This window comes from Stegostoma tigrinum, chromosome 1, assembly GCF_030684315.1.
Source record: "Stegostoma tigrinum isolate sSteTig4 chromosome 1, sSteTig4.hap1, whole genome shotgun sequence".
NCBI lineage: Eukaryota > Metazoa > Chordata > Chondrichthyes > Orectolobiformes > Stegostomatidae > Stegostoma > Stegostoma tigrinum.
Genome location: NC_081354.1, coordinates 170,470,208 through 170,494,511, shown reverse-complemented (window position 1 = coordinate 170,494,511; position 24,304 = coordinate 170,470,208). Strand labels below are relative to the sequence as shown.

Here is a 24,304-nt window from a genome sequence, read left to right as displayed (position 1 = left end):
TAAAGGCTGTATTTTTGAAATCACTAAGCATTTATACTAAAACAGATGAATTAAGGGTGCAAATGAGAATTTGATACATATGATCTGACAGCCATTAGAGCCAGTGTTGCAAGGTGGCAAAGTCTGGGACTTGAATTTTCAAGGGTATATGGTATTTAGGATGAACAGGAAGCTAAAATGATAATCATGGAAATTTTAGTCAAAAAATAAGTTGGATGAATCAGATTTTAAATTTATCCTAAAAGCTACCTTTGCAGTTTCTCAGAGCAGCATGTTCAGGAGTTAATCAGGGAGCGGGTTAAACTAGACCCGCACTGAAATGGGATGAATTAATTGCCTCACGGTAAAAGCACCCCTTAGTATGATCATACTATGATTGAACATCAGTTTGAGGTTGGAGGAAAATAGAAGTGGATCCAAGAATAGTGATAAAAATTTTTAAAAATGGTAACTATAAAGGCACAGAAGCATAGCTGCCCAAAGTCAACTGACCACAATGCTGAAGAGTGGGTGAAGTGAGATGTAGTGGAAGACAATAAAAGGAGATAGTTCAGAAAGTGCAATATATGCATTCCAGTGAGCGAGGAAGATTCTCAAAGGAGGACAGATAGATCTTTCTCGCTAACCATAACTGAAGGTAGCATCAAACAGAAAGGAAAAGGCATACAATTCACCAAGATGCATGGTTCAAAGCTGGAAAGAATGATCCTGGGAAAACAGAAATGGAGAACAAAACAGCATATGAACAGATATTCTGCATCAGTTTTCACTAGAAAAGATACAAGTAGCATCCCAGAAACTGCTGTGAATTCAGATTTGAAAGGGAGGGAAGAATTCACGAAAATTAGAGAAAGACTCAGCAAACCGTTGGAACTCCAAGTTTATAAGTCCCTTGGTCCTAACAGGTCCCAGGGTCTTGAGAAGTAGAGCACGGGAGCCATGGTTTACGAAGGAGGTGGAATCTCTGGTCGAGAGGTAGAAGGCAGCTTATGTTAGGATGAGATGTGAAGGCTCAGTTTAGGGCGCTTGAGGGCTACGAGGTAGCCAGGAAAGACCTCAAGAGAGAGCTCAGAAGAGCCAGGAGGAGACATGAAAAGTTGTTGGTAGATAGGATCAGGGTAAACCCGAAGGCTTTCTGTAGGTACTTAAGGAATAAAAGAATGACGAAAGTAAGATTAGGCCCTATCAAGGATCGTAGTGGGAAGTTATGTGTGGAGTCAGAGGAGATAGGGGAAGCACTAAATGAATATTTTTCAACAGTATTCACTCTAGAAAACGACAATGTTGTCGAGGAGAATACTGAGATACAGGCTACTAGACTAGGTGGGATTGAGGTTCACACGGAAGAGGTATTAGAAATCCGACAGAGGTTGAAGATAGATAAGTCCCCTGGGCCGGATGGGATTTATCCTAGGATCCTCTGGGAAGCCAGGGAGGAGATTGCCGAGCCTTTGGCACTGATCTTTAATTCGTCGTTTTCTACAGGAATAGTGCCAGACGACTGGAGGATAGCAAATGGGGTTCCCCTCTTCAAGAAGGGGAGTAGAGACGACCCTGGTAATTACAGACCAGTGAGCCTTACCTCAGTTGTTGGTTAAGTGTTGGAAAAGGTTATAAGGGATAGGATTTATAATCATCTAGAAAAGAATAAATTGATTAGGGATAGTCAGCACGGTTTTGTGAAGGGAAGGTCGTGCCTCACAAACCTTATTGAGTTCTTTGAGAAGGTGACCAAACAGGTAGATGAGAGTAAACCGGTTGATGTGGTGTATATGGATTTCAGCAAGGCGTTCGATAAGATTCCCCACAGTAGGCTATTGTACAAAATGCGGAGGAATGGAATTGTGGGAGATATAGCAGTTTGGATCAGAAATTGGCTTGCTGAAAGAAGACAGAGGGTGGTAGTTGATGAGAAATGTTCATCCTGGAGACCGGTTACTAGTAGTGTACCGCAAAGGTCAGTGTTGGGTCCACTGCTGTTTGTCATTTTCATAAATGACCTGGATGAGGGCGTAGAAGGATGGGTTAGTAAATTTGTAGACGACACTAAGGTCGGTGGAGTTGTGGATAGTGACGAAGGATGCTGTAGGTTGCAGAGAGACATAGATAAGCTGCAGAGCTGGGCTGAGGTGGCAAATAGAGTTTAATGCAGACAAGTGTGAGGTGATGCACTCTGGTAGGAGTAACCGGAAGGCAAAGTACTGGGCTAATGGTAAGATTCTTAGTAGTGTAGCCGAGCAGAGAGATCTCGCTGTCCATGTACACAGATCCTTGAAAGTTGCCACCCAGGTTGACAGGGTTGTTAAGAAGGCATACAGTGTTTTAGCTTTTATTAATAGAGGGATCGAGTTCCGGAACCAAGAGGTTATGCTGCAGCTGTACAAAACTCTGGTGCGGCCGCACTTGGGAGTATTGCGTACAGTTCGGGTCACCGCATTATAAGGAGGATGTGGAAGCTTTGGAAAGGGTGCAGAGGAGATTTACTCAGATGTTGCCTGGTATGGAGGGAAGATCTTACGAGGAAAGACTGAGGGACTTGAGGCTGTTTTCGTTAGAGAGAAGAATGTTGAGAGGTGACTTAATTGAAACATATAAAATAATCAGAGGGTTAGATAGGGTGGATAGGGAGAGCCTTTTTCCTAGGATGGTGATGGCGAGCACGAGGGGGCATAGCTTTAAATTGAGGGATGACAAATATAGGACAGATGTCAGAGGTAGTTTCTTTACTCAGAGTAGTAAGGGTATGGAACGCTTTGCCTGCAACGGTAGTAGGTTCACTAACTTTAGGTACATTTAAGTCATCATTGGATAAGCACATGGACATACATGGAATAGTGTAGGTTAGATGGGCTTCAGATCGGTATGACAGGTCGGCACAACATCGAGGGCCGAAGGGCCTGCACTGTGCTGTAATGTTCTACATTCTAGATAGTGGGATAGCTGAAGCATTGATTTAAATTTTTCAAACCTCATTACTTTCAGGGAAGGCTCCTTTAGATTAGAAAATAGCTTACACAGGAATGTAGGAAGCTATATGCCAGTTAACTTAACATCTGTCAGAGAGAAAGTATTAGAAGGTTTTATTAATGATCTTATAACAAGGTACTTAGGTAAGTTCAAGGTAACAAGGCAATTCCAACATGGTTTTGTCAACATGAAATAATGTTGAACCAAGGCATTGGAGTTCTTTAAAGGAATCACTTGTACTGTAGATAAAACAGGAACCAGTGGATGAATTGTACTTCTATTTCAAAAAAAACTTTTGATGCTGCACTTTACCAAATGTTAGTGCAGAAAATAAGAGATCATGCAGTAGCAGGTAACATATTGGCATGGATGGAAGTTTTGTTGGCTTACAGAAAGCAGGGAGTATGAATAAATGAGTCTTTTTCAGGCTGGCAGGTTGCCAAGAATGAAATGCCACATGGGTCAGTACTCTGTGTTCAACACAGACAGTTTATATAAACAACTGGATGGAAAGATCAAAAGTATGCTCACTAAATTTGCTGATGAAACAATGATGAGTAGCAAAGTGAGTTGGACAGAGGACTTAAGAAGCCTACAAAGGGGTATCGATTGGTTGATTGAATGGGCACAGATCTGACAAATGAAATACAACGAAATTGTCCAATTTTGCAGAAAGAAAAATAAAGAAACATGTTATATAAATACTGGGAGGCTGCAAAGGGATCTGGGTGTGCTAGTGCATGAATTGCATAAGGTTAGACACAGCAAGTAATGTGGAAAGCTAACAGGATGTTATGTTAAATTGCACAACAAACTAAATGCAAGAGTCGGCAGGTTATGCCTGTTATATAGGGCATTGTTGAGACTGTTACAAGAGTATTGCATACAACATTTAAGTAGTCACTGCACTTTCAAAAGGATGTTATGGGAATGCATTGGAAACAGAAAAGAGAAGGTTTACTAGATTAATCCCTGCAATGAGCCAATCTTCTTCTGAGGCAAGGCTGGACCAGGCTAGGCCTGTATTCCCTGGGAGTTTAAGTCACCTCTGACTCTCCTAATTAAAACACAAGATTCTGGGGAACTTGACGGAGTGGATCTCGAAAGAATTTTTCCTTATGTGAGGGGTGAAAGTCTTTGAAAATCCCTTCTTTAAAATTCAGTGGATGCAAAAGCTTTATGTATTTCTAAGCCATAGGCAGATAGCCTTTTAATTACCAAGGGGTTTCAAATTGTTTGATGATATGCAGCGATGTAGATTTGAGGTTAAAATCAGATCAGTCATGATCTTATTGAATGGGAGGGCAGGCTCAAAGTATCCCATTCTTGTTCCTTGTCCACATATTAGTATGGTCTGCTCAGCAACAGTCTGGGGAATTAATAGTGGGAAACAGGGCAACAGCAAATGAACAGAGTTTCTGTATTCACTGAACAGGATATAGGTAACATCCAAGAAATCCACAAAAAAAAGGGAGGAGTTTAAAACCATTACAATCGCCAAGGAAAGAATGTTGAGAAAAGTAATTGGAACTAAAATCTGACAAGTTCCCTGGGGCTGACAAACTTCATCCTTGGGTGTTAAACACAGCAGCTGTTAAGACAGTAGCTACGCTGATTTTAAATTTTAGAACATAGAACATAGAAAAGGACAGCATAGTACAGGCCCTTCGGCCCACGATGTTGTGCCGTGGAATAATCCTAATCCAAAAAAAAATAACCTAACCTACATTCCCCTCAATTCACTGCTGTACATGTGCCTGTCCAGCAGTTGCTTAAATGTCACTAGTGACTCCGCTTCCATGACTACCACTGGTAAACTATTTCAGGCGCTCACAACTCTCTGGGTGAAGAACCTCCCTCTGACATCTCCTCTATTACCTTCCTCCTAACACCTTAAAACTATGACCCCTCGTGGCAGTCAATCCTGCCCTGGGGAAAAGTCTCTGGCTATCGACTCTATCCATGCCTCTCATTACCTTGTACACCTCGAACAGGTCACCTCTCTTCCTCCTTCTCTCCTGAGAGAAAAGTCTGAGCTCAGTCAACCTCTCCTCGTAAGACAAGCCCTCCAGTCCAGGCAGCATCCTGGTAAACCTCCTTTGCACCCTCTCCAAAGCCTCCACATCTTTCCTATAATAAGGCAACCAGAACTGGACACAATATTCCAAGTGTGGTCTCACCAGGGTTTTGTAGAGCTGCAGCATAACCTCGCGGCTCTTAAACTCGATCCCCCTGTTAATGAAAGCCAAAACACCATATGCTTTCTTAACAGCCTTATCTACCTGGGTGGCAACTTTGAGGGAGCTATGAACACCAAGATCCCGCTGTTCCTCCACACTGCCGAGAATCCTGCTTTTAATCCTATATTCAGCATTTAAGTTCGACCTTCCAAAATGCATCACTTCACATTTATCCAGGTCGAACTCCATCTGCCATTTCTCAGCCCAGCTCTGCATTCTGTCAAGATCTCGCTGAAGCCTGCAATAGCCCTCGATACTATCAACGGCACCTCCAACCTTTGTGTCATCAGCAAACATACTAAACCACCCCTCAACCTCCTCATCCAAGTCTTTTATAAAAACTACAAAGAGCAGAGGCCCAAGAAAAGAGCCCTGTGGGACACTCAGCACTGACCTCTAGGCAAAATACTTACCATCTACAACCACTCTCTGCCTCCTGTCAGCCAACCAATTCTGAATCCAGACAGCCAAAATCACCCTGTATCCCATAGCTCCTGACTTTATGAATGAGCCTGCCGTGGGGAACCTTATCAAATGCCTTGCTGAAGTCCATGTACACCACATCCACTGCTCAACCCTCGTCAACCTGTCTCGCGACCTCCTCAAAGAATTCAATAAGATTTGTAAGGCATGACCTGCCCCTCTCAGAGCCATGCTGGCTCCCTTTAATCACGCTATGCTTTTCCTCCTAGTCATAAATCCTATCCCTCAGAATTCTTTCCGAAACCTTGCTGACCACAGACGTAAGACTGACTGGTCTGTAATTTCCAAAATTCCCATTATGTAGAAGTCCCATCAGACTGAAAATCAAGAAAAGTTATTTTTATTTAATAAGCAGAATAAGTCAGAGACCATGATCTATAAGGCAGTTAGTTAGCCCTGTGTCACAAGGAAAATACTGGAATCTGTTAAGGTGGTTATGGCAGGATACTTACAGAATCATAAAACAGGGTAAACTCTACCTGGTTGGACGTGAAATCATGTTTGACTGATTTCTTGAAGTACTTTAGACAGATTATAGGCTAAATAAAAGGGAATCAGTGAAGATAGTGCTCTTACACTCAGAAGTCATTAGATGAGGTGACTTAATGGTTACTAGCAAAATAAAACCTCATTGTATAGGCAATGACATTCTTTTCTGGGCAAGAAACGTCTGAAGGAATTTAATTCTGGCTTTATCATTGATTTCTGCGGACATGGAGGGCGAGGTGAGAGAACAAAGTAGAGGAGGGAATGAGTGAAATGAACAGAGAGCGTGAGACAAGAGGCAAAAGAGCAAACAAGCAAGCAAGCGTGAGAGCAAGGGCAGAAAAAAAAGGAAGGAAAAAGACAACCAAATTGTTAATGACAAAAAATTGCCTACTGGAGCACCCAAGCATTTTTTTTTACAAATCAAGGGATTCAGACATGTTACAACACACCTTTGGAGCCTTCTGGACCATAAAAGGGACTTGCATTTAATTGTAAAAAGCAATGGTTCATTCAAGTCTCTGTCAGCCAAGCATGATAACAAAATGGAGCAGCAGCAGTTCTGCAAAATTTGGAGGTAAAGCTGGGTGTTCCCAGAAATTACACAGCAGAAAATCAAAAATTGATTTGGGATATTTCAGATTTATTGAGCAAGTCAGAACAGAAGTTATTTCAGAAGATTGTCTGGCTACAAGCAGGTGGGTAAGAGTGGGACCAGTTGAAGGAAATTCCACCCACCTGACCACAGAAAAAGAAAACTGAAAAAAAAACAAAAGGGTGTCCAGACCTACATAACATGGTATGGAGCTGGAAGAACACAGCAGACCAGGCAGCATCAGAGGAGCAGGAATGCTGAAGAGTCCTGACACAAAACATCAACATTCCTGCTCCTCTGATGCTGCCTGGCCTGCTGTGTTCTTCCATCTCCATACAGCGTTATCTCTGACTCCAGCATCGGCAGTTCTCGCTATCTGAGTGTATAGACCTAACCAGTCTTGATAATACGGATAGTGAAAAGACGTTTCCTCTTATGAAAGAGTCCAAAGTTCAGGGATACAATTTTAAAATTAAGGCGGTCACTCTTTTAGGGCAGAGTTAAGGAGAACCTTTTTAAGGTTGTGAGACTTTACAACTCTGCCTCAGAAGACGGTGGAAGCAAGGTCATTGAATATTGTAAAGGTGGAGGTAGATAGATTCCCTTGCCTAACAAAACTCCAAGGTGTAGATTGAAATGTGAAATTCAGAAATAAGGCAGATCAGCCATGATCATGTCGAATGACAAAGTAAGCTTGAAGGGCAAGTGTTATACTTTTGCTTCAGATTCACGTATTTGTAATTCTCCTCTTTTTACAACAAAAGCCAGTCTTACCTCACCTCTTGGACTTCCTGAAACTCATTTAATCCTTCTTGAAATGTTTTATATATACCCCTAGTGAAAGAATGTGCAATCTATTTTTTGAAAGTGAAGTCTGCTCTTACAGCTTCTAGGACCAGACCCATCAGCTATGCAAGGACCCACAGAATCAATGGCTAGTGGCATGGAATTTTCTAGATATACATTCATACTCATAAATGAGTGATTTTTTTTCCTTTATTCATTCATGGGATGAGGGTGTCGCTGGCTAGGCAGTATTTATTGCCTATCCCTAATAGCCCGGAAGGCAATTCAGAGTCATCCACATTGCTGTGGGCTAAAGTCACATGTTGGCCAGACCAGGTAAGGATGGCAGTTTCTTTCCCTAAGAGAAATTAGTGAACCAGATGGGCTTTTCCAACAATTGACAACGGATTCATGGTCATCATTAGATTCTTAATTCTAGATATCTGTTGAATTCCAAATCCACCATCTGCCATGGTGGGATTCGAACCCGGGTCCCTAGCTTAACGGTTCAGCGAAAAACACCTCCGCATTGCTGATTACAACTATTCTTCTGGAATCTGCTCCCACTCCAGCAAGTTAGGGTGGACTTAAGAATAAAAGCAATGTACTATGGACTTTGGAGATCTGAAATATGAACACAAAGTGCTGGAAAAACTCAACAAAGGCTGACAGCTATGGAGAGAGATGCAGAGTTAACAGTGAACTCAATGTGACCTTTTACAGAACTCAGTCTTAAGAACAGCTAACATGATATAGTACCAATGTAGCAAAATACACTAAAAAGGGGAAATAAATGTTGTTAAGTTTAATATTAATTTAAATGCACAATTATATAAAAAGGATGCCAAACCCAAAGCTATTTACACAAAATAAAACAAAAAGAACTGCAGATGCTGTAAATCAGAAGCACAAACAGAAGTTGCTGGAAAAGCTCAGCAGGTCTGGAAGATCTATGTAGTGGAAGATCTATGTAGAGAAATAAGAGTGAACGGCTCAGGTATAGTGACCCTTGCTCAGAACTGATGGTAGGTCTCTCTCCCCCAACTTGGGTCTAGCCCCACGTATTGTTTACTCCATAATCCATCCCCCAACCCTATCTTCTGGACAAAAACCCACATTTTCCTAGCTCCCAGACCTGCTCAGCTTTTCCTGCAACTTCTGTTTTTGTTCCTATTTATGCAATTGTGGTTTTCACATCAGTGTATGGATCATTTCAGATATTTGAGTCAAATTCAAAAGAAACTCCCCACTGCATGCACATTCATGCTGTAGGGACTGAAGAATGCTAACTCAGCTTTGGGAATTATCTCACATTTATACCCTCACAATTGCCAATTAGTCAGGGCTGAAAATTTTCATTCTTTGAATAAAAATGGAATTGATCATGTTTTCAAACACTTCAAGAGTACATAATTTGCAAAATAAATTGTGTTTGATTTATTGTATCTTTCCCCTAAAACAAATGGCTTTTATCCAATTATTTGCCCACCCTCCAACAATGGATGCATGAAGCTCAATTAACTACATCGAAAATATTTTCTATCATTGGAGCTTGTGCAAATTTGTGAAACTTTTGTAGATCAATTTCTCTTCATAGAAGTTAAAAAAATACACACCAAATTTTATACAAAAGTAATTTCTAGAAGAGAATTTCTGCAATTCCCCAGGAGAAGCACAGAAAGAGTTCATTTAAGCACCTAATTGCCTCTTTCTACCCTTTATACCAAAACAATTCTGAAATTTGTTTTGGCTCACATTCTCCCCAACTCTACCATGTATTTAAAAATAGACATGATAGCAGAAAGTTAGATATTACACTCCTTCCAATCAAGCAAATGAAGCCTGGCCTTCAAAGTTTAAGCTCATCTTTCCTCTAGCCCTAACCAGCAATCACTTCCTTCGACACAGAAAAAGGCGATCATTTTCAAAAGCAATTCTAAAGCCAGCAGCTTCCTGCATGGCACATCAAAACTTCAATTCTATTTGGAGTTGGCAGTATGTGCATAATTGCTCAGACACAGTTTCATCATGCATAATTCTGCACTGACAGATCAAATTTAAATTTGAAATCTCAAACCTCAATACAAGTAAATAGGTGACAATTCCCTAAAACTTTGTGAACGTTTCAAAACAGCTGGCAATGTACTAATTGTGCATTAATGAAACAACATCTCAAAATCTTGAGCATGTTACACCAAGTATGTGTCTGAAGGTCATAAGTAAGACAGGCACCATTCAAGCCTTACAGCTATGCTCTGGAAATATTCCACATTCAGCTCGGAAAACATGAACAAAACAACAGTCTTCAAACAATTGAGCCTCTGATCCTCACAGTCAATGCAGCTGAGAGGTCATAGGAGACTGAGAGGCTATAAAAATTATGATTTAGTTCAAGTTCTATCATGTGTAACAGCCCTCTCTCTAGCTCATACTGAAAACATACAAAGTGTTATCACAACTGCACGAGAAGATCAAAGTGCAGAGCTGGATGAACACAGGCCAAGCAATTGGACTGCTGTGTTCATCCAGTTCGACACTTTTTCATCTCAGATTCTCCAGCACCTGCAGTTCCTATTGTCTCTGATACAATTCTAGTGCAGTCGTAGTGTCTCTGCCTCTGAGCCATAAGGCCGGGGTTCCCATCTGCTCCAGAGCTGCATCTGAACAGGCTATCCAGAAACACAGGCAGAAAGTGGATGTCTACCAATCCCATGGGGCCACACCTAACACGCAGTTTAACTTTATATGCTACATTTGCTCTATACACCGGAAAACGTTTGAAAACAGGATCACCGTTAGATTTAACATACACGATTCATCTAAAATCAATGTTTGTAGACATCAATGCCAAACTGCCAAATTACGTTCCTCGCATGCAGAAGTGTTTCTGAGTAGCACTCCTGAAAGCTTTGGCTCTAATTTTGACCATGTCCCCTAATGTGACATGCCAATTTGCCGAAATAGTTCCAGTGTTTGTTTGTTTCCTTGATATGCTACTGTACAAAACAAAAGTGCATTTGGGACACTGTGCATATACACATAAAAAAGGTATTTATGGATAAAATATATTTTTGAAATTGAAAAATTCAAAATTTTAAAAGCATCGATCAAAGCACTTAAATTGTACAAGCACCAAGAATGAAATGGTATGTTATATTAATCTTCTCCCCACCACCCGCCTCTACAATATTTTAACCCTTTAGTTCTAGATATCAGACTGACAAATATGTACTGCACCTCCTTGGGGAGGAATATATCCTTCCTCTTAGGTGCTTTGGTGTTAAGTTTTGTACAACGAAATGCTCAAATTACTCAAGATATGGTGTAACCATAGTGATAGCTGAAATATGACACATGCCCCACGTATGCTAATCCAGATGTAAGTGTCCCAGCGTTTGCATGTCTTTGAATATTCCTTTTTTTCTGAGATTTTCACCACTTAGAATGAAAGTATCTTATTCAATCCATTTTAGATCCAAAGTGAATGGTCTCTGATTTGCTTATGTGTACAACCTATCAGCATCTCTTTATAATTTTATGCTTCCAGCTACTGCTTACAATGATCCTATTCTTATGTCAGCAGCAAATGTGGAACTAGCTTCTATCCTATTATCTAAGGCATGAATGAAGAGATTAGTGTGGCCCCAAAACATATTTCTGCAGGACAACACTTCATCAGATAAATGTGACAAGCTACAGTAGCATTATTATCGCCATTCTAAAATCATGAGTTTCACAGTTTAGAGTCCATTTTGCCTATTGGAACAAAAACAAAGTTGCTGGAAAAGCTCAGCAGTTCTGGCAGCATCTGTGAAAGAAAAAAGAGTTAACGTTTTGGGTCCAGTGACCAATTCTCAGAACAGTTCTGAGGAAGCTTCACTCAGACCCAAAACTTTAACTCTGTTTTCTCCTCCACAGATGCTGCCAGAACTGCTGAGCTTTTCCAGCAACTTTGTTTTTGTTCCAGCGGCCGCAGTTCTTTTGGTTTTTATTGCCTATTGGATCCGTGTAAGTGCCTAACTAACTAGTTTTTGCATGTCTTGAAACACCACACCATACAAGGCTATGCGTCAAATGTTTATATAAATACTTCTTAAATGTCTTGGGGATTCCTGCCTCCTGCAACATTTCAGGCAGCAAGTTTCAGATATCCATCACCTGTTGGGCGAAACAAAATAACTCCTCTAAACCCTTTACTTTAAACCTCCATCTTTATTGATCCCTGTATAAATGAGGCTCAGTTTCTTCTTCTTATGCACACGCCAAGATTATTTGTTATCTCCTCAGTCTGTTTTCCTCAGGACAAAAAAAAAGGTCTCTCTTCAAGACTGAAACACTCCAGCCCAGAGACTATCTTGTTGTATCTCTCTCGCATAATCACATCCTCCTTATAGTATGGCAACTAGAACACACAGTACTCCAGTTGTGGCCTAAATAACATTGAATACAGCTCCATCATTACCTGAAAATGACAAGGTGTGGAGCTGGATGAACACAGCAGGCCAGGCAGCAGAGGAGCAGGAAAGATGATGTTTCGGGTCTGGACCCTTCTTCAGAAATAAGAATAGACTATTTCTGATTAACTGCCCAGACCCGAAACATCAGCGTTCCTGCTCCTCTGATGCTGCCTGGCCTGCGGTGTTCATCCAGCTCCACACCTCAGTTCTGTATTATTGTCCTCTTAGCTTTCTTCTTCTTTTCAAATAACTGCCTGCGTTTTTTTTCTATGTCTCTAGGGCTTGTGGTGTTCTGAACCCTCTAGAACTATCGTCAGCTCCCTCTGCACCCTTGTTGAATCCAATAAACTCCTTGATACCCACACTTTCATACAATTTTGGTCCCACTCTTAATCTTTACAGGAAAATGTTAGCCCTGCAATTTCACTACTACTTTTTTGAAAGATTCCTACTGCTCAAATGTAGATTTCCATACAGGTAGCTGCTTCCAGTCCACTTTGGCCAGATCATAACTTAAAATCTGCCTTTACCTCCAATTCTATTTATTTCTGGTCCATCTTTGTCATTTTCTATAACCTTCAAATCTTACTAAAATTATGATCACCATCACCAAAACGTTCTCACATGGAAATGGCTCCTGCCATTCATTACTAGGTCAAGAATTTACCTTCACTTCAAACTTAATTTCTGGCAAAGGTCCTTCAAAGTCTCTTCCAAGCTCACTAAATAGTTTCCACACATTCCTATGACTACTAGTCTATCGTTCACTTATAAAATTCAATCAGGCTCATCAGCTACAATTCACCCACTGTAAATCCACAATGGTTATCTGTGGTGCGGGAAATTCAGGAAGGCTATTGTAGATTCTATTAAAAGTTCTTGATAATACTCAACCCAAAATGCAAACTGTTTTCTCTCCACAGACGCTGCCAGACCTGCTGAGCTTTTGCAATTTATTTTCTTGTCCGATTTATGGCATCTGCATTTTTTTCAGTTTCCACTGACCACAACATTATGCTCCATTGATCTGAGAACTGTCCCTGAATCTTCCTTTCAGAGTAAATACATGTAAATAATTTTAAGAGAATTCTAGCCCACAATTGCCAAACTAATGGTGAAGAATTGTACAGTCAAGATGCCTTAAATTTCCATAAAACATTCCAATCACGGTCTCGAAGGAGCCATTTGGGCTGAACATGAATTTATACAGAATAACCACTGTTACACTGTCTCCCAACGGTGCAATTCTCCCAATTCACACACCAATCAGTATATGACAGACAACTAACAGTCCTCAGAATTACAGGGTGACTAATCCGATCGAGTAACAAAAAAAAGCAAAACCTAAACTGCGAACAAGGTTAATACATTTATTCGAGCTACTCAGCGATTAGGAAAATTTATTTTTGCCAGCTGCGTGGCTTGAATTTAAAAAAAAAGTCACTAACAGAATTTGAATAATTAAGAATTATCGTTCGTTTATTTAAGATTAAATTAGTCTTGTTAGTTTTTTTTGGGAGGGGATGTATTATATTCCGACACCAAGATTTTCAAACAGTGACTTTCCAGGATAACGACGAGAACATTTACACAATGGGCAACCTCGGTTACGGCACCAACAAAACCGAGAGCAACGGTAAAATGATTTTCAAAAAAACACACAAATGCATTGCTACGGCTTACTGTCATATTTGCCCCTGAGAACAAACAGATCTTGACTGCAGTGACACAAAAAGAGTGTATGGCCGACTTACGAGGCCTGTTTTTCTTGGCCGTCTCCCGGCGCTGCTGGGGCCGCCGGCTCGTGCTCGGGGCCGGATCTTTACTGACCGGCGTCCGGCGACCATCCGAGCATCCGGCCCGTTGCCTTTCCGCCTCGTTCTCCGATGGATGTCGGTGCTGGTGACACTGCTGCTTCTTCGGGCGGCCGGCAGCCTTTTTCCCCCGGTGCTGCTGCTGCTTACCGTCCGATTCTTCTTGCAGGGCGCAGCCGCCATGGTAAACGTTCACTACCGCCCCGTTCAGCATCGTCCGGCCGCTCTGCACCGGCTCCATCACCGACTTTATAAAAAAAAAATTTTTTTAAATCTGTCACTCACAGGTCAAATATGTCCTGATGGTTAAGAGAAAGAGAAAGAGAAAGAGAGGAGTCAGACGATATCTTTAACAATAAGAAGCAGAAGAGGCCATTCAGCCGCAGCTGATGAACTGTCTTCTGCTCATCTTTCAACCGCCCCCCCTCCGCCAACAACAACAAACCGGAAACACCCACTGACTAGCAGCCGCGTCGCCCAATCAGCGACCTCCGGTCTTTCCCTTCTGTCCAATCCGGTGAAGGGGGTGGGACCGCCCTTGAGATGTTTCCGATCTTGCTTTGATCGTTTGTTTGTCTCCCGCAACAGCGAAACATGAATTGCGGGCATCCCGCCGCGTCAGGAGTCGCTTTGCTTCGTTCAAACCTCAGCCTATTCCGTTTCGCATCTTTCGGATTGTCACCCGCAGACCGGATGTTGGCCGTGCCGCATGATGGACGTGGCCGGCGGACCAATCATTGATGCGACTCCTGCCCCTTTCCACCCAATCAGAGTACGGAAAGGGCGGTACCTTTGCAGGTTGATGGGCAGGAGGAGGAGGTACCTTATAAATGTTGGTAACCTTTTATTTGTCATAGTTGAACAGGTTCACTGTTATTGAAGAGATGTGCTGTTGGAGGTTTTATGTTCTTTCGCTACGTTTTTTGTGGTACGTGCGATGAGAGCTGTTTAATCGGCTTTTGGTGACGTTTTTCTAACGGTCTGTGCATGACGTCATGGACTGCAAGAGGTGGGGCCTGATGGAAACCTCCGGATGAGTGACAGGGGCGAGGTGCTGGGGGCGGGGTGTCCGGGCAAGGACTGCATGGCACAGGAAGATCCCACTCCTTTCCTTTCTTTGGATTCTGCAGCCATTATTGCGAGGCATGGTTTACCCGTGTGGAGTCGAGAAACGTTTGACATGAAAAATAATTCAAAAAGAAATTAAAGTTTGAAATCAAAAATAATGTGAAATTGTTCTCCCGTATTTTGCAACAATTTTAGGGCGCAGAGGATGTTATTCGGCCCATTGTGTTTTTACTTAGAACATAGAATATAGAATATTACAGCACAGAACAGGCCCTTCGGCCCTCAATGTTGCACCGACCTGTCAACTAATCTAAGCCCCTCCCCCTACACGATCCCACCATCATCCATATGCTTATCCAAGGACTGTTTAAAAAAATTATTCATTTGTGAGATGTGGATGTCACTGGCTGGCCAGCATTTATTCCCATCCCTAGGTGCTCTTGAGAACCGCTAGGTCTTCATTCCTTAGTTGCCCATCTTGAACCACTAGAATCACCTGCTGTGGGTTGACCCACAGAAGGAATTCCAGGAATTTGACCCAGCAACAGTAAAGGCAACAAATTTCCAAGTCAAGATGGCAAGTGGATTGGAGGGGATCTTGAAGGGGGTAGTGTTCAATTCAAAATTTGAATTCAAGAAAAATCTGGAGTAAAGAATTGACCTAATAGTGATCATGTAACTGCTGTGAATTATTGTAAAGATCCTTGGGTTCATTAATGTTCTCTTAGAGAAGGAAATCTGTTGTCCTTCATGGATGGCTCTAGACCCCATGCAATGTGGTTGACTCTTAACTGCAAACAGTCCATCAGCTATAGGAGCAGAATAAGGACCTTGATTTGCTTACTGATCAAGAACCTATCTATGATAGACACACAGGATGCTGGAAGAACACAGCTGGTCAGGCAGCATCTGAGGAAAGGAGGAGTCAACGTTTCAGGTATTAGCCTTCTTCAGGACTCCTCAATCTATCTCTGCCTGAAAGACACTCAATGACTTGGCCTCCACAGCCATGTGTGGCAATGAATTCAACAAATTCATCCTGCTGCAGTTCTGAAGGTTTATCCTTCACCCTGAGGCTGTGCCCCAAGTCCTGTTCTCTCCTAATAGTGGAAACATCTTCTCCACATCCACTTTACCAAAGCCACTCAGCATTCTCGAAGTTTCAATCAGATGTCCCCTCCTACTAAGCTCCATCAAGTACAGAACCAGAGTTCTCAACTGCTCCTCATATGCCAAGCCCTTCATCCCTGGGATCATCCCCTTCAAGGTCAGCACATTCTTCTTAAATATGAGGTGCAGAAATGTTCACAATATTCCAAATATGGTCTCACCAGAGCCCTACACAGCCTCAGCAGTATAACCTTGTTTTCGTATTCTGGTCATCTTGAAATGAACGCTAACACTGTATGTGCCTTCCTAACTGCCAATCAAACTTGCATGAGAATCCTTTTCTGTTTCACATTTCCAAAGCCTTTGATTATCGAGAAAATAGGCTACACCTCTTCTTCCTAGCAAAGTGCATAACCTCATATTTCCAACTTTATATTAAATCTGCCACTTCTTTGCCCACGCTCCTTGCCTCCAAATTCATTTGCAGCCTCCATCCCTTTTCCTTTGTGGATATTTCAGTGGAATAGAGTTGAGTTGATCATTTGAAGGGCGTTTTTCTAGCTTTGAATCTGGCCACCTCTGTGGAGACAGAAACTGGGTGAACGGTTCAGGATTATATCGAACTCCTTGAAAAGACTCAATGTATAGGGCTCAACTGCTTTCTGCAGTAGAGAAATCCATAGACACACACCATTCTCTGGGTAAAACAAAATATTCTCCCCATCTCAATCCTAAATGGCTTAGCCCATTTTTCTTACACTGTGACCCCAGCTTCTGTACTCCTTGGTTGTTGGGAGCATCCTTCGTGCATTTACCCTGTCGAATCCTGTTCACATTTTGCAGATTTAAGACAATAAGAAAAAAGGAATAGGAGTAGGCTGCTCCAGGTTGGTCACATTCTTTTTTTCTCTCCTTTTAGTTCTTTCTTTCCTTTATCTTCCTGATGTCACGAAGAGGCTGGAGCAGTATCAGCAGTGACTTCTGGTTTGTAGGCCTGATGCAGGGACTCCTGGAATGGTGGTGGGACATTGGCAGCGGCAAAAGCAGAGATGGGATTCTTGGTTTTGTGGCCCTGGACTGTGGACTCTTTCACTAACAGCAGCAGGTCAACTGCGGTGGTGTCAGTGCCTGGAGCTGGGACTCCTTGCTGCAGTAGGCCAAAAGTGGGAACCTTGCAGACATCCTGGAGCCATATTTGGAACCCCAGCAGATGAAGATTAACTCTATTTTCTATTTTTCAGTTCTGCGGAAGGGTCACTCGGACCCAAAACGTTAACTCTGTTTTCTCCTTCACAGATGCTGCTAGACCTGCTCAGCTTTTCCAGCAACTTTGTTTTTGTTTCTGATTTATAGCATCCGCAGTTCTTTTGGTTTCTATTTTCTTATTATTCTTTTGTACCTCAAGATGGCATCAGTTTGTAGAGACAGGACACTTCATTGTCCTCTGTGGAACTCCATTAGTCACTGGCCACCATCTGAAAAAGAAGACTTCATCCCCAATCTTCTATCCTCTATCCTTTATGAATGTGCAAAAGCTACTGGCTTAGCCAGTGACACCCACATCCTGTAAATGAATTAAAAAAGGTTGTACTGTTCCATATTGGTATTTATGTTTTCCAGGAGCCTCTTCACATCCTTAGTCATCTGACCCCCATGTACATAGGAACATAGAAACAGGAGTAGGCCATTCAGCCCTTTGAGCCTGTTAATCTTTTCAATGAGATCATGGCTGGTCTGTGGTTGAACTCTGTCTACCTGGCTTTGGGCCATTTCTCTTAATACCTTCAGTTGACAAAAATTAAGTATTGTTTTGTTCATTTCTCATGTGTTCATCTACCTTCACCTTCAAGTGCTGAATATGTTTTAGATCATGAGAGATACACTATGTTGCAGTAACTGCAAGATCCCCAATCTTCCTTTCCAGATACTAGAAAAGTGTTTGTGCACTTCTGTCTCTAAAATAATGATAAAGCACTGCAAATGCTAGAAGATCTGAAATAAAACACAATGGGCTGGAAAGAATTGGTAGGTCTGGCAGCATTTGTGAAAATTGAAAACAAAGTTAATATTGTGTCCAAATAACTTACTTGAAACTAGAAAAAGAGTCATCTTGGATTCGTAACTTTAACTTTTTCTCTCTGCATGGATATTGTCAGAATTGCTGAAGTTTTTCAATACTTTCTGTTTTTATTCAATTCCTCTCTCTCTCTGTACTAGGCTTCAGGCTTCAGAGCTAGCATAGGAACCAGTCCCCTCAGCAGTAGTCAGAAGGCCTGTGCGCTGTACGAAAGGATCAGTCCTGATATCTAGCAAAGTTTTTATTTCCTTTTTTTACTTTTCAGTTGAACATGTTACCCCATTCAACACTAACTGTCCATCTTGGCAACAGCGTGTGCCATCCAGGAGCAATAAGTAGAATAGAATTAAAGAAATGCCTCAGCCATCTTCCAACCCCGTGACCTTGACCCCTAAATAGATGCATGGAGACATCACCACTTGTAACTTCCTCCTCTAAGATGCACAACATCTTGACAGAGAGGAACTAAATCACCATGTCTTCACAATTGCTCAAAATCATGAAACACCCTCTCCAGTAGCATTATGGGTGTACTTACACTATGTGGACCTCAGCATTTCAACCATCACCAACATTTAAGGGTAATTAGGGATGGCAAATCTTGTCGGCATTGCCCAAATCCCATGAAAGAAGATAAAGAAATGGACATGCTTATATTAAATGGTGGACTAAGGCCTAAAGACTGAAATGTCCATTTCTGCTCCAGTTTCTTATGTGCAGTTCTCTTAAACTACTTCTTATATAGAGTAAGTTCCATATTTTAGCCACTCTCTGGCAAAAGATGTTCACCATGAATTTTCTCTGGACTTGTTTTTGTGTGTTAATCTTTATGTCCCCTAGTATTATGCTGATGCATTAAGAATTAAGATTGTCAATTGATTTATCTTCAAATTAAATCTCATAAAGCACATCATAGTCTGAACTGTTCTCTTGCCACGGTTTGCACTGTCTAAATGTAACAAAAACTGCTGATGCTAAATGCACGCACCAATGTAGAAAATAAGCAATGGTTAACCAAAAGCTTCAAAACCGCTGACAGCTTCAGAAAAGCTGACCAATTGTGCAATGGCTCTGAATATATTTCTTGACTGATACAACAGAGAAGCATGAGTTGTCATAACTTAAGTTGCACTTTAGTTGATGTTCAATCACAAATCTAACAACATGAATATGTATCACATTTTTCAGAAAACAAAATAACCTTAGGCTTTTCACATATGGTGAATAACAATTCATGTTGCAGCTGATTGGGGAAACCATACAGGTTAATTGTGCAGGTGTTCAGGAATTTGAAACAGAAAATGCTGGAAATACGAAGCAAGTTAGGTATGATCTACGAAGAGAGGAAAACAGTCAAAATTTAAGTGTCAGAAAACTTGTAAATTCATGTTCTGTCTTTCCTATAAACTTTTCAGTGGTAACACACAGCATGTTTGCAACTGCGTAATGTCATAGTCACTAAGGCTACAGTACATTTGGCAGTTGATGCGTGTCTTTCGTCAAACTTCATAGATTTGTTTTTGATAACACAGCGTGGAGCTGGATGAACACAGCAGGCCAAGCAGCATCTCAGGAGCACAAAAGCTAACGTTTCGGGCCTAGACTCTTCATCAGAGAGGGGGATGGGGAGATGGAACTGGAATAAATAGGGAGAGAGGGGGTGGCGGACCGAAGATGGAGGGAAAAGAAGATAGGTGGAGAGAGTATAGGTGGGGAGGTAGGGAGGGGATAGGTCAGTCCAGGGAAGACCAACAGGTCAAGGAGGTGGGATGAGGTTAGTAGGTAGGAAATGGAGGTGCGGCCTGAGGTGGGAGGAAGGGATGGGTGAGAGGAAGAACAAGTTAGGGAGGCAGAGACAGGCTGGGCTGGTTTTGGGATGCAGTGGGGGGAGGGGAAGAGCTGGGCTGGTTGCGTGATGCAGTGGAGGGAGGGGACCAACTGGGCTGGTTTTGGGATGCAGTGGGGGACGGGGAGATTTTGAAGCTGGTGAAGTCCACATTGATGCCATTGGGCTGCAGGGTTCCCAAGCGGAATATGAGTTGCTGTTCTTGCAACCTTCGGGTGGCATCATTGTGGCACTGCAGGAGGTCCATGATGGACATGTCGTCTGAGGAATGGGAGGGGAAGTTGAAATGGTTCGCGACTGGGAGGTGCAGTTGTTTGTCGCGAACCGAGCGGAGATGTTCTGCAAAGCGGTCCCCAAGCCTCCGCTTGGTTTCCCCAATGTAGAGGAAGCCACACCGGGTACAATGGATACAGTATACCACATTGGCAGATGTGCAGGTGAACATCTGCTTGATATGGAAGGTCATCTTGGGGCCTGGGATAGGAGTGAGGGAGGTGGTGTGGGGGCAGGTGCAGCACTTCCTGCGGTTGCAGGGGAAGGTGCCGGGTGCGGTGGGGTTGGAGGGGAGTGTGGAGCGAACAAGTGAGTCATGGAGAGAGTGGTTTCTCCGGAAGGCAGACAAGGGTGGGGATGGAAAAATAGCTTGGGTGGTGGGGTCGCATTGTAGATGGCGGAAGTGTCGGACGATGATGCGTTGTATCCGGAGGTTGGTGGGGTGGTATGTGAGGACGAGGGGGATCCTCTTGGGGCGGTTGTGGCGGGGGCGGGGTGTGAGGGATGTGTTGCGGGAAATGCGGGAGATGCGGTCGAGGGCGTTCTCGACCACTGCGGGGGGAAAGTTGCGCTCCTTGAAGAACGTGGACATCTGAGATGTACGGGAATGGAATGCCTCATCCTGGGAGCAGATGCGGCAGAGGCGGAGGAATTGGGAATAGGGGATGGAATTTTTGCAGGAGGGTGGGTGGGAGGAGGTGTATTCTAGGTAGCTGTGGGAGTCAGTGGGCTTGAAATGGACATCCGTTTCTAGCTGGTTACCTGAGATGGAGACTGAGAGGTTCAGCAAGGTGAGGGATGTGTTGGAGATGGCCCAGGTGAATTTGAGGTTGGGGTGGAAGGTGTTGGTGAAGTGGATGAACTGTTCGAGCTCCTCTGGGGAGCAAGAGGCGGCGCCGATACAGTCATCAATATAACAAAGGAAGAGGTGGGGTTTGGGGCCTGTGTAGGTGCGGAAGAGGGACTGTTCCACGTAACCTACAAAGAGGCAGGCATAGCTTGGGTACCCATGGCCACCCCCTTTGTCTGCAGGAAGTGGGAGGAATCGAAAGAGAAGTTGTTGAGGGTGAGGACGAGTTTGGCTAGGTGGATAAGGGTGTCGTGGAAGGGGATTGGTCAGACCTGTGGGACCGGAAGAAGCGGAGTGCGTTGAGGCCATCTGCATGAGGAATACAGGTGTATAGGGACTGGACATCCATGGTGAAAATGGGGTGTTGGGGGCCAGGGAATTGGAAGTCCTGGAGGAGGTGGAGGGCGTGGGTGGTGTCATGGATGTAGGTAGGGAGTTCCTGGACCAAAGGGGAGAAAATGGAGTCCAGATAGGTGGAGATGAGTTCGGTGGGGCAGGAACAGGCTGATTCAATGGGTCGACCAGGACAGGCAGGTTTGTGGATTTTGGGAAGGAGATAGAAACGGGCCGTGCGGTGTCGGGGAACAATGAGGTTGGAGGCTGTGGGTGGGAGGTCCCCTGAGGTGATGAGGTCATGAATGGTGTTGGAGATGATGGTTTGGTGCTCGGGGGTGGGGTCATGATCAAGGGGGCGGTAGGAGGAGGTGTCGGAGAGTTCGCGTTTGGCCTCGGCGATATGGAGGTCAGTGCGCCATACTACCACTGCGCCACCCTTGTCAGCAGGTTCCCACTTACTGCAGACAAAGTGGGTGGCCATGGGTACCCGCATGGGCCCAAGCTATGCCTGCCTCTTTGTAGGTTACGTGGAACAGTCCCTCTTCCGCACCTACACAGGCCCCAAACTCCACCTCTTCCTCTGTTACATTGATGACTGTATCGGCGCTGCCTCTCGCTCCCCAGAGGAGCTCGAACAGTTCATCCACTTCACCAACACCTTCCACCCCAACCCCAAGTTTACCTGGGCTATCTTCAGCACATCCCTCACCATCCTGGACCTCTCAGTCTCCATCTCAGGTAACCAGCTAGAAACTGATGCCCATTTCAAGCCCACTGACTCCCACAGCTACCTAGAATACACCTCCTCCCACCCACCCTCCTGCAAAAATTCCATCCCCTATTTCCAATTCCTCCGCCTCCGCCGCATCTGCTCCCAGGATGAGGCATTCCACGCCCGCACATCCCAGATGTCCACGTTCTTCAAGGAGCGCAACATTCCACCCGCAGTGGTCGAGAACGCCCTTGACCGTGTCTCCCGCATTTCCCGCTACACATCCCTCACACCCCGCCCGCCACAACCGCCACAAGAGGATCCCCCTCGTTCTCACACACCACCCCACCAACTTCCGGATACAACGTATCATCCTCCGACACTTCCGCCATCTACAATCCGACCCCAACACCCAAGCTAATTTTCCAACCCCACCCTTGTCTGCCTTCCGCAGAGTCCACTCTCTCCGCGACTCCCTTGTCTGCTCCACACTCCCCTCCAACCCCACCACACCCGGCACCTTCCCCTGCAACCGCAGGAGGTGCTACACTTGCCCCCACACCTCCTCCCTCACCCCCATCCTAGGCCCCAAGATGACCTTCCATATCAAGCAGATGTTCACCTGCACATCTGCCAATGTGGTATATTATATCCATTGTACCCGGTGTGGCTTCCTCTGGGGAAACCATGCGGAGGCTTGGGAACCGCTTTGCAGAACACCTCTGCTCGGTTCGCAACAAACAACTGCACCTCCCACTCGCGAACCATTTCAATTCCCCCTCCCATTCCTCAGACGACATGTCCATCATGGACCTCCTGCAGTGCCACAATGATGCCACCCGAAGGTTGCAAGAACAGCAACTCATATTCTGCTTGGGAAACCTGCAGCCCAATGGTATCAATGTGGACTTCACAAGCTTCAAAATCTCCCCTTCCCCCACTGCATCCCAAAACCAGCCCAGCTCGTCCCCTCCCCCCACTGCATCCCAAAACCAGCCCAGCCTGTCTCTGCTTCCCTAACCTGTTCTTCCTCTCACCCATCCCTTCCTCCCACCTCAAGCCGCACCTCCATTTCCTACCTACCACCTCATCCCGCCTCCTTGACCTGTTGGTCTTCCCTGGACTGACCTATCCCCTCCCTACCTCCTCACCTATACTCTCCTCTCTACCTATCTTCTTTTCTCTCCATCTTCGGTCCACCTCCCCCCCTCTCTCTATTTATTCCAGTTCCCTCTCCCCATCCCCCCTCTCTGATGAAGGGTCTAGGCCCGAAACGTCAGCTTTTGTGCTCCTGAGATGCTGCTTGGCCTGCTGTGTTCATCCAGCTCCACACTTTGTTATCTTGGATTCTCCAGCATCTGCAGTTCCCATTATCATAGATTTGTTTTTGACTTTATCAACAACAGTATTTATTTTTACAATTACTTCTGTTCAGTCCATATCAAACCTTCACTTCCTTCTATATTTTTGTGCTATTATGTAATAACTGCACAGTGTAATAGTACATAGAACACAGAACTACTCAGCACAGTACAGGCCCTTCAACCCACGATGTTGTGCCGAACTTTTACCCCAATCCTAAGGTCTGTCTAACCTCTACCCCAACCTCATACTATCATCCATGCACCTATCTAATAGCCACTTAAATGCCCCTAGTGAGGCCGACTCCACTACCCTCTCTGGAAATGCGTTCTACACCCAACCACTCTCTCAGTAAAGAACCTACGTCCAACATCTCCCCTATATCAACCTCCACTCACTTTACAACTGTGTCCCCTCATAATAGCTACCCCCACCCGAGGAAAAAGTCTCTGGCTGCCCACTCCGTCGAGACCTCTGACCATTTTGTACACTTCTGTCAAGTCGCCGCTCATCTTTCATCGTTCTAAAGAGAAAAGCCCTAGCTGTCTTAACCTTTCCTCATAAGACCTTCCCTCCATTCCAGGCAACATCCTGGTAAATCTCCTCTGCACCTTTTCCAACGCTTCCACATCTTTCCTGTAATGAGGCGACCAGAACTGGACAAAATACTCCAGATGTGGCCGAACCAGGCTTTTGTCTAGCTGTAGCATAACTTCATGGCTTTTGAACTCAGTCCCTCTGTTAATGAAAGTTGACGCACCATACGCCTTCTTAACAACTCTATCCACCTAGGTGGCAGCTTTCAGGGAACTGCGGACATGAACTCCACGCTCCCTCTGCTC

The 24,304-nt window shown here is 44.0% G+C and overlaps 1 protein-coding gene across 2 annotated transcripts in view; it reads right to left on the bottom strand.

Annotated features, from left to right (window-relative positions):
* LOC125452833 (pantothenate kinase 3-like) overlaps window positions 1-14,534 on the bottom strand; it is a 36,223-nt gene extending 21,689 nt beyond the window's left edge. Inside the window, exons 1-2 of one of the 2 annotated variants that reach the window (XM_048531745.2) lie at window positions 14,287-14,534; window positions 13,769-14,127 (exon numbers count right to left, since the gene is read on the bottom strand). In XM_048531745.2, coding sequence (XP_048387702.1) covers window positions 13,769-14,069 — 301 coding nt within the window. In that variant the 5' untranslated portion in view covers window positions 14,070-14,127; window positions 14,287-14,534. Of the gene's footprint in view, window positions 1-13,768; window positions 14,262-14,286 lie in introns of those variants that run through there. The other variant, XM_059650280.1, reaches the window with a different exon arrangement.
* Window positions 14,535-24,304: the final 9,770 nt, after the last annotated feature.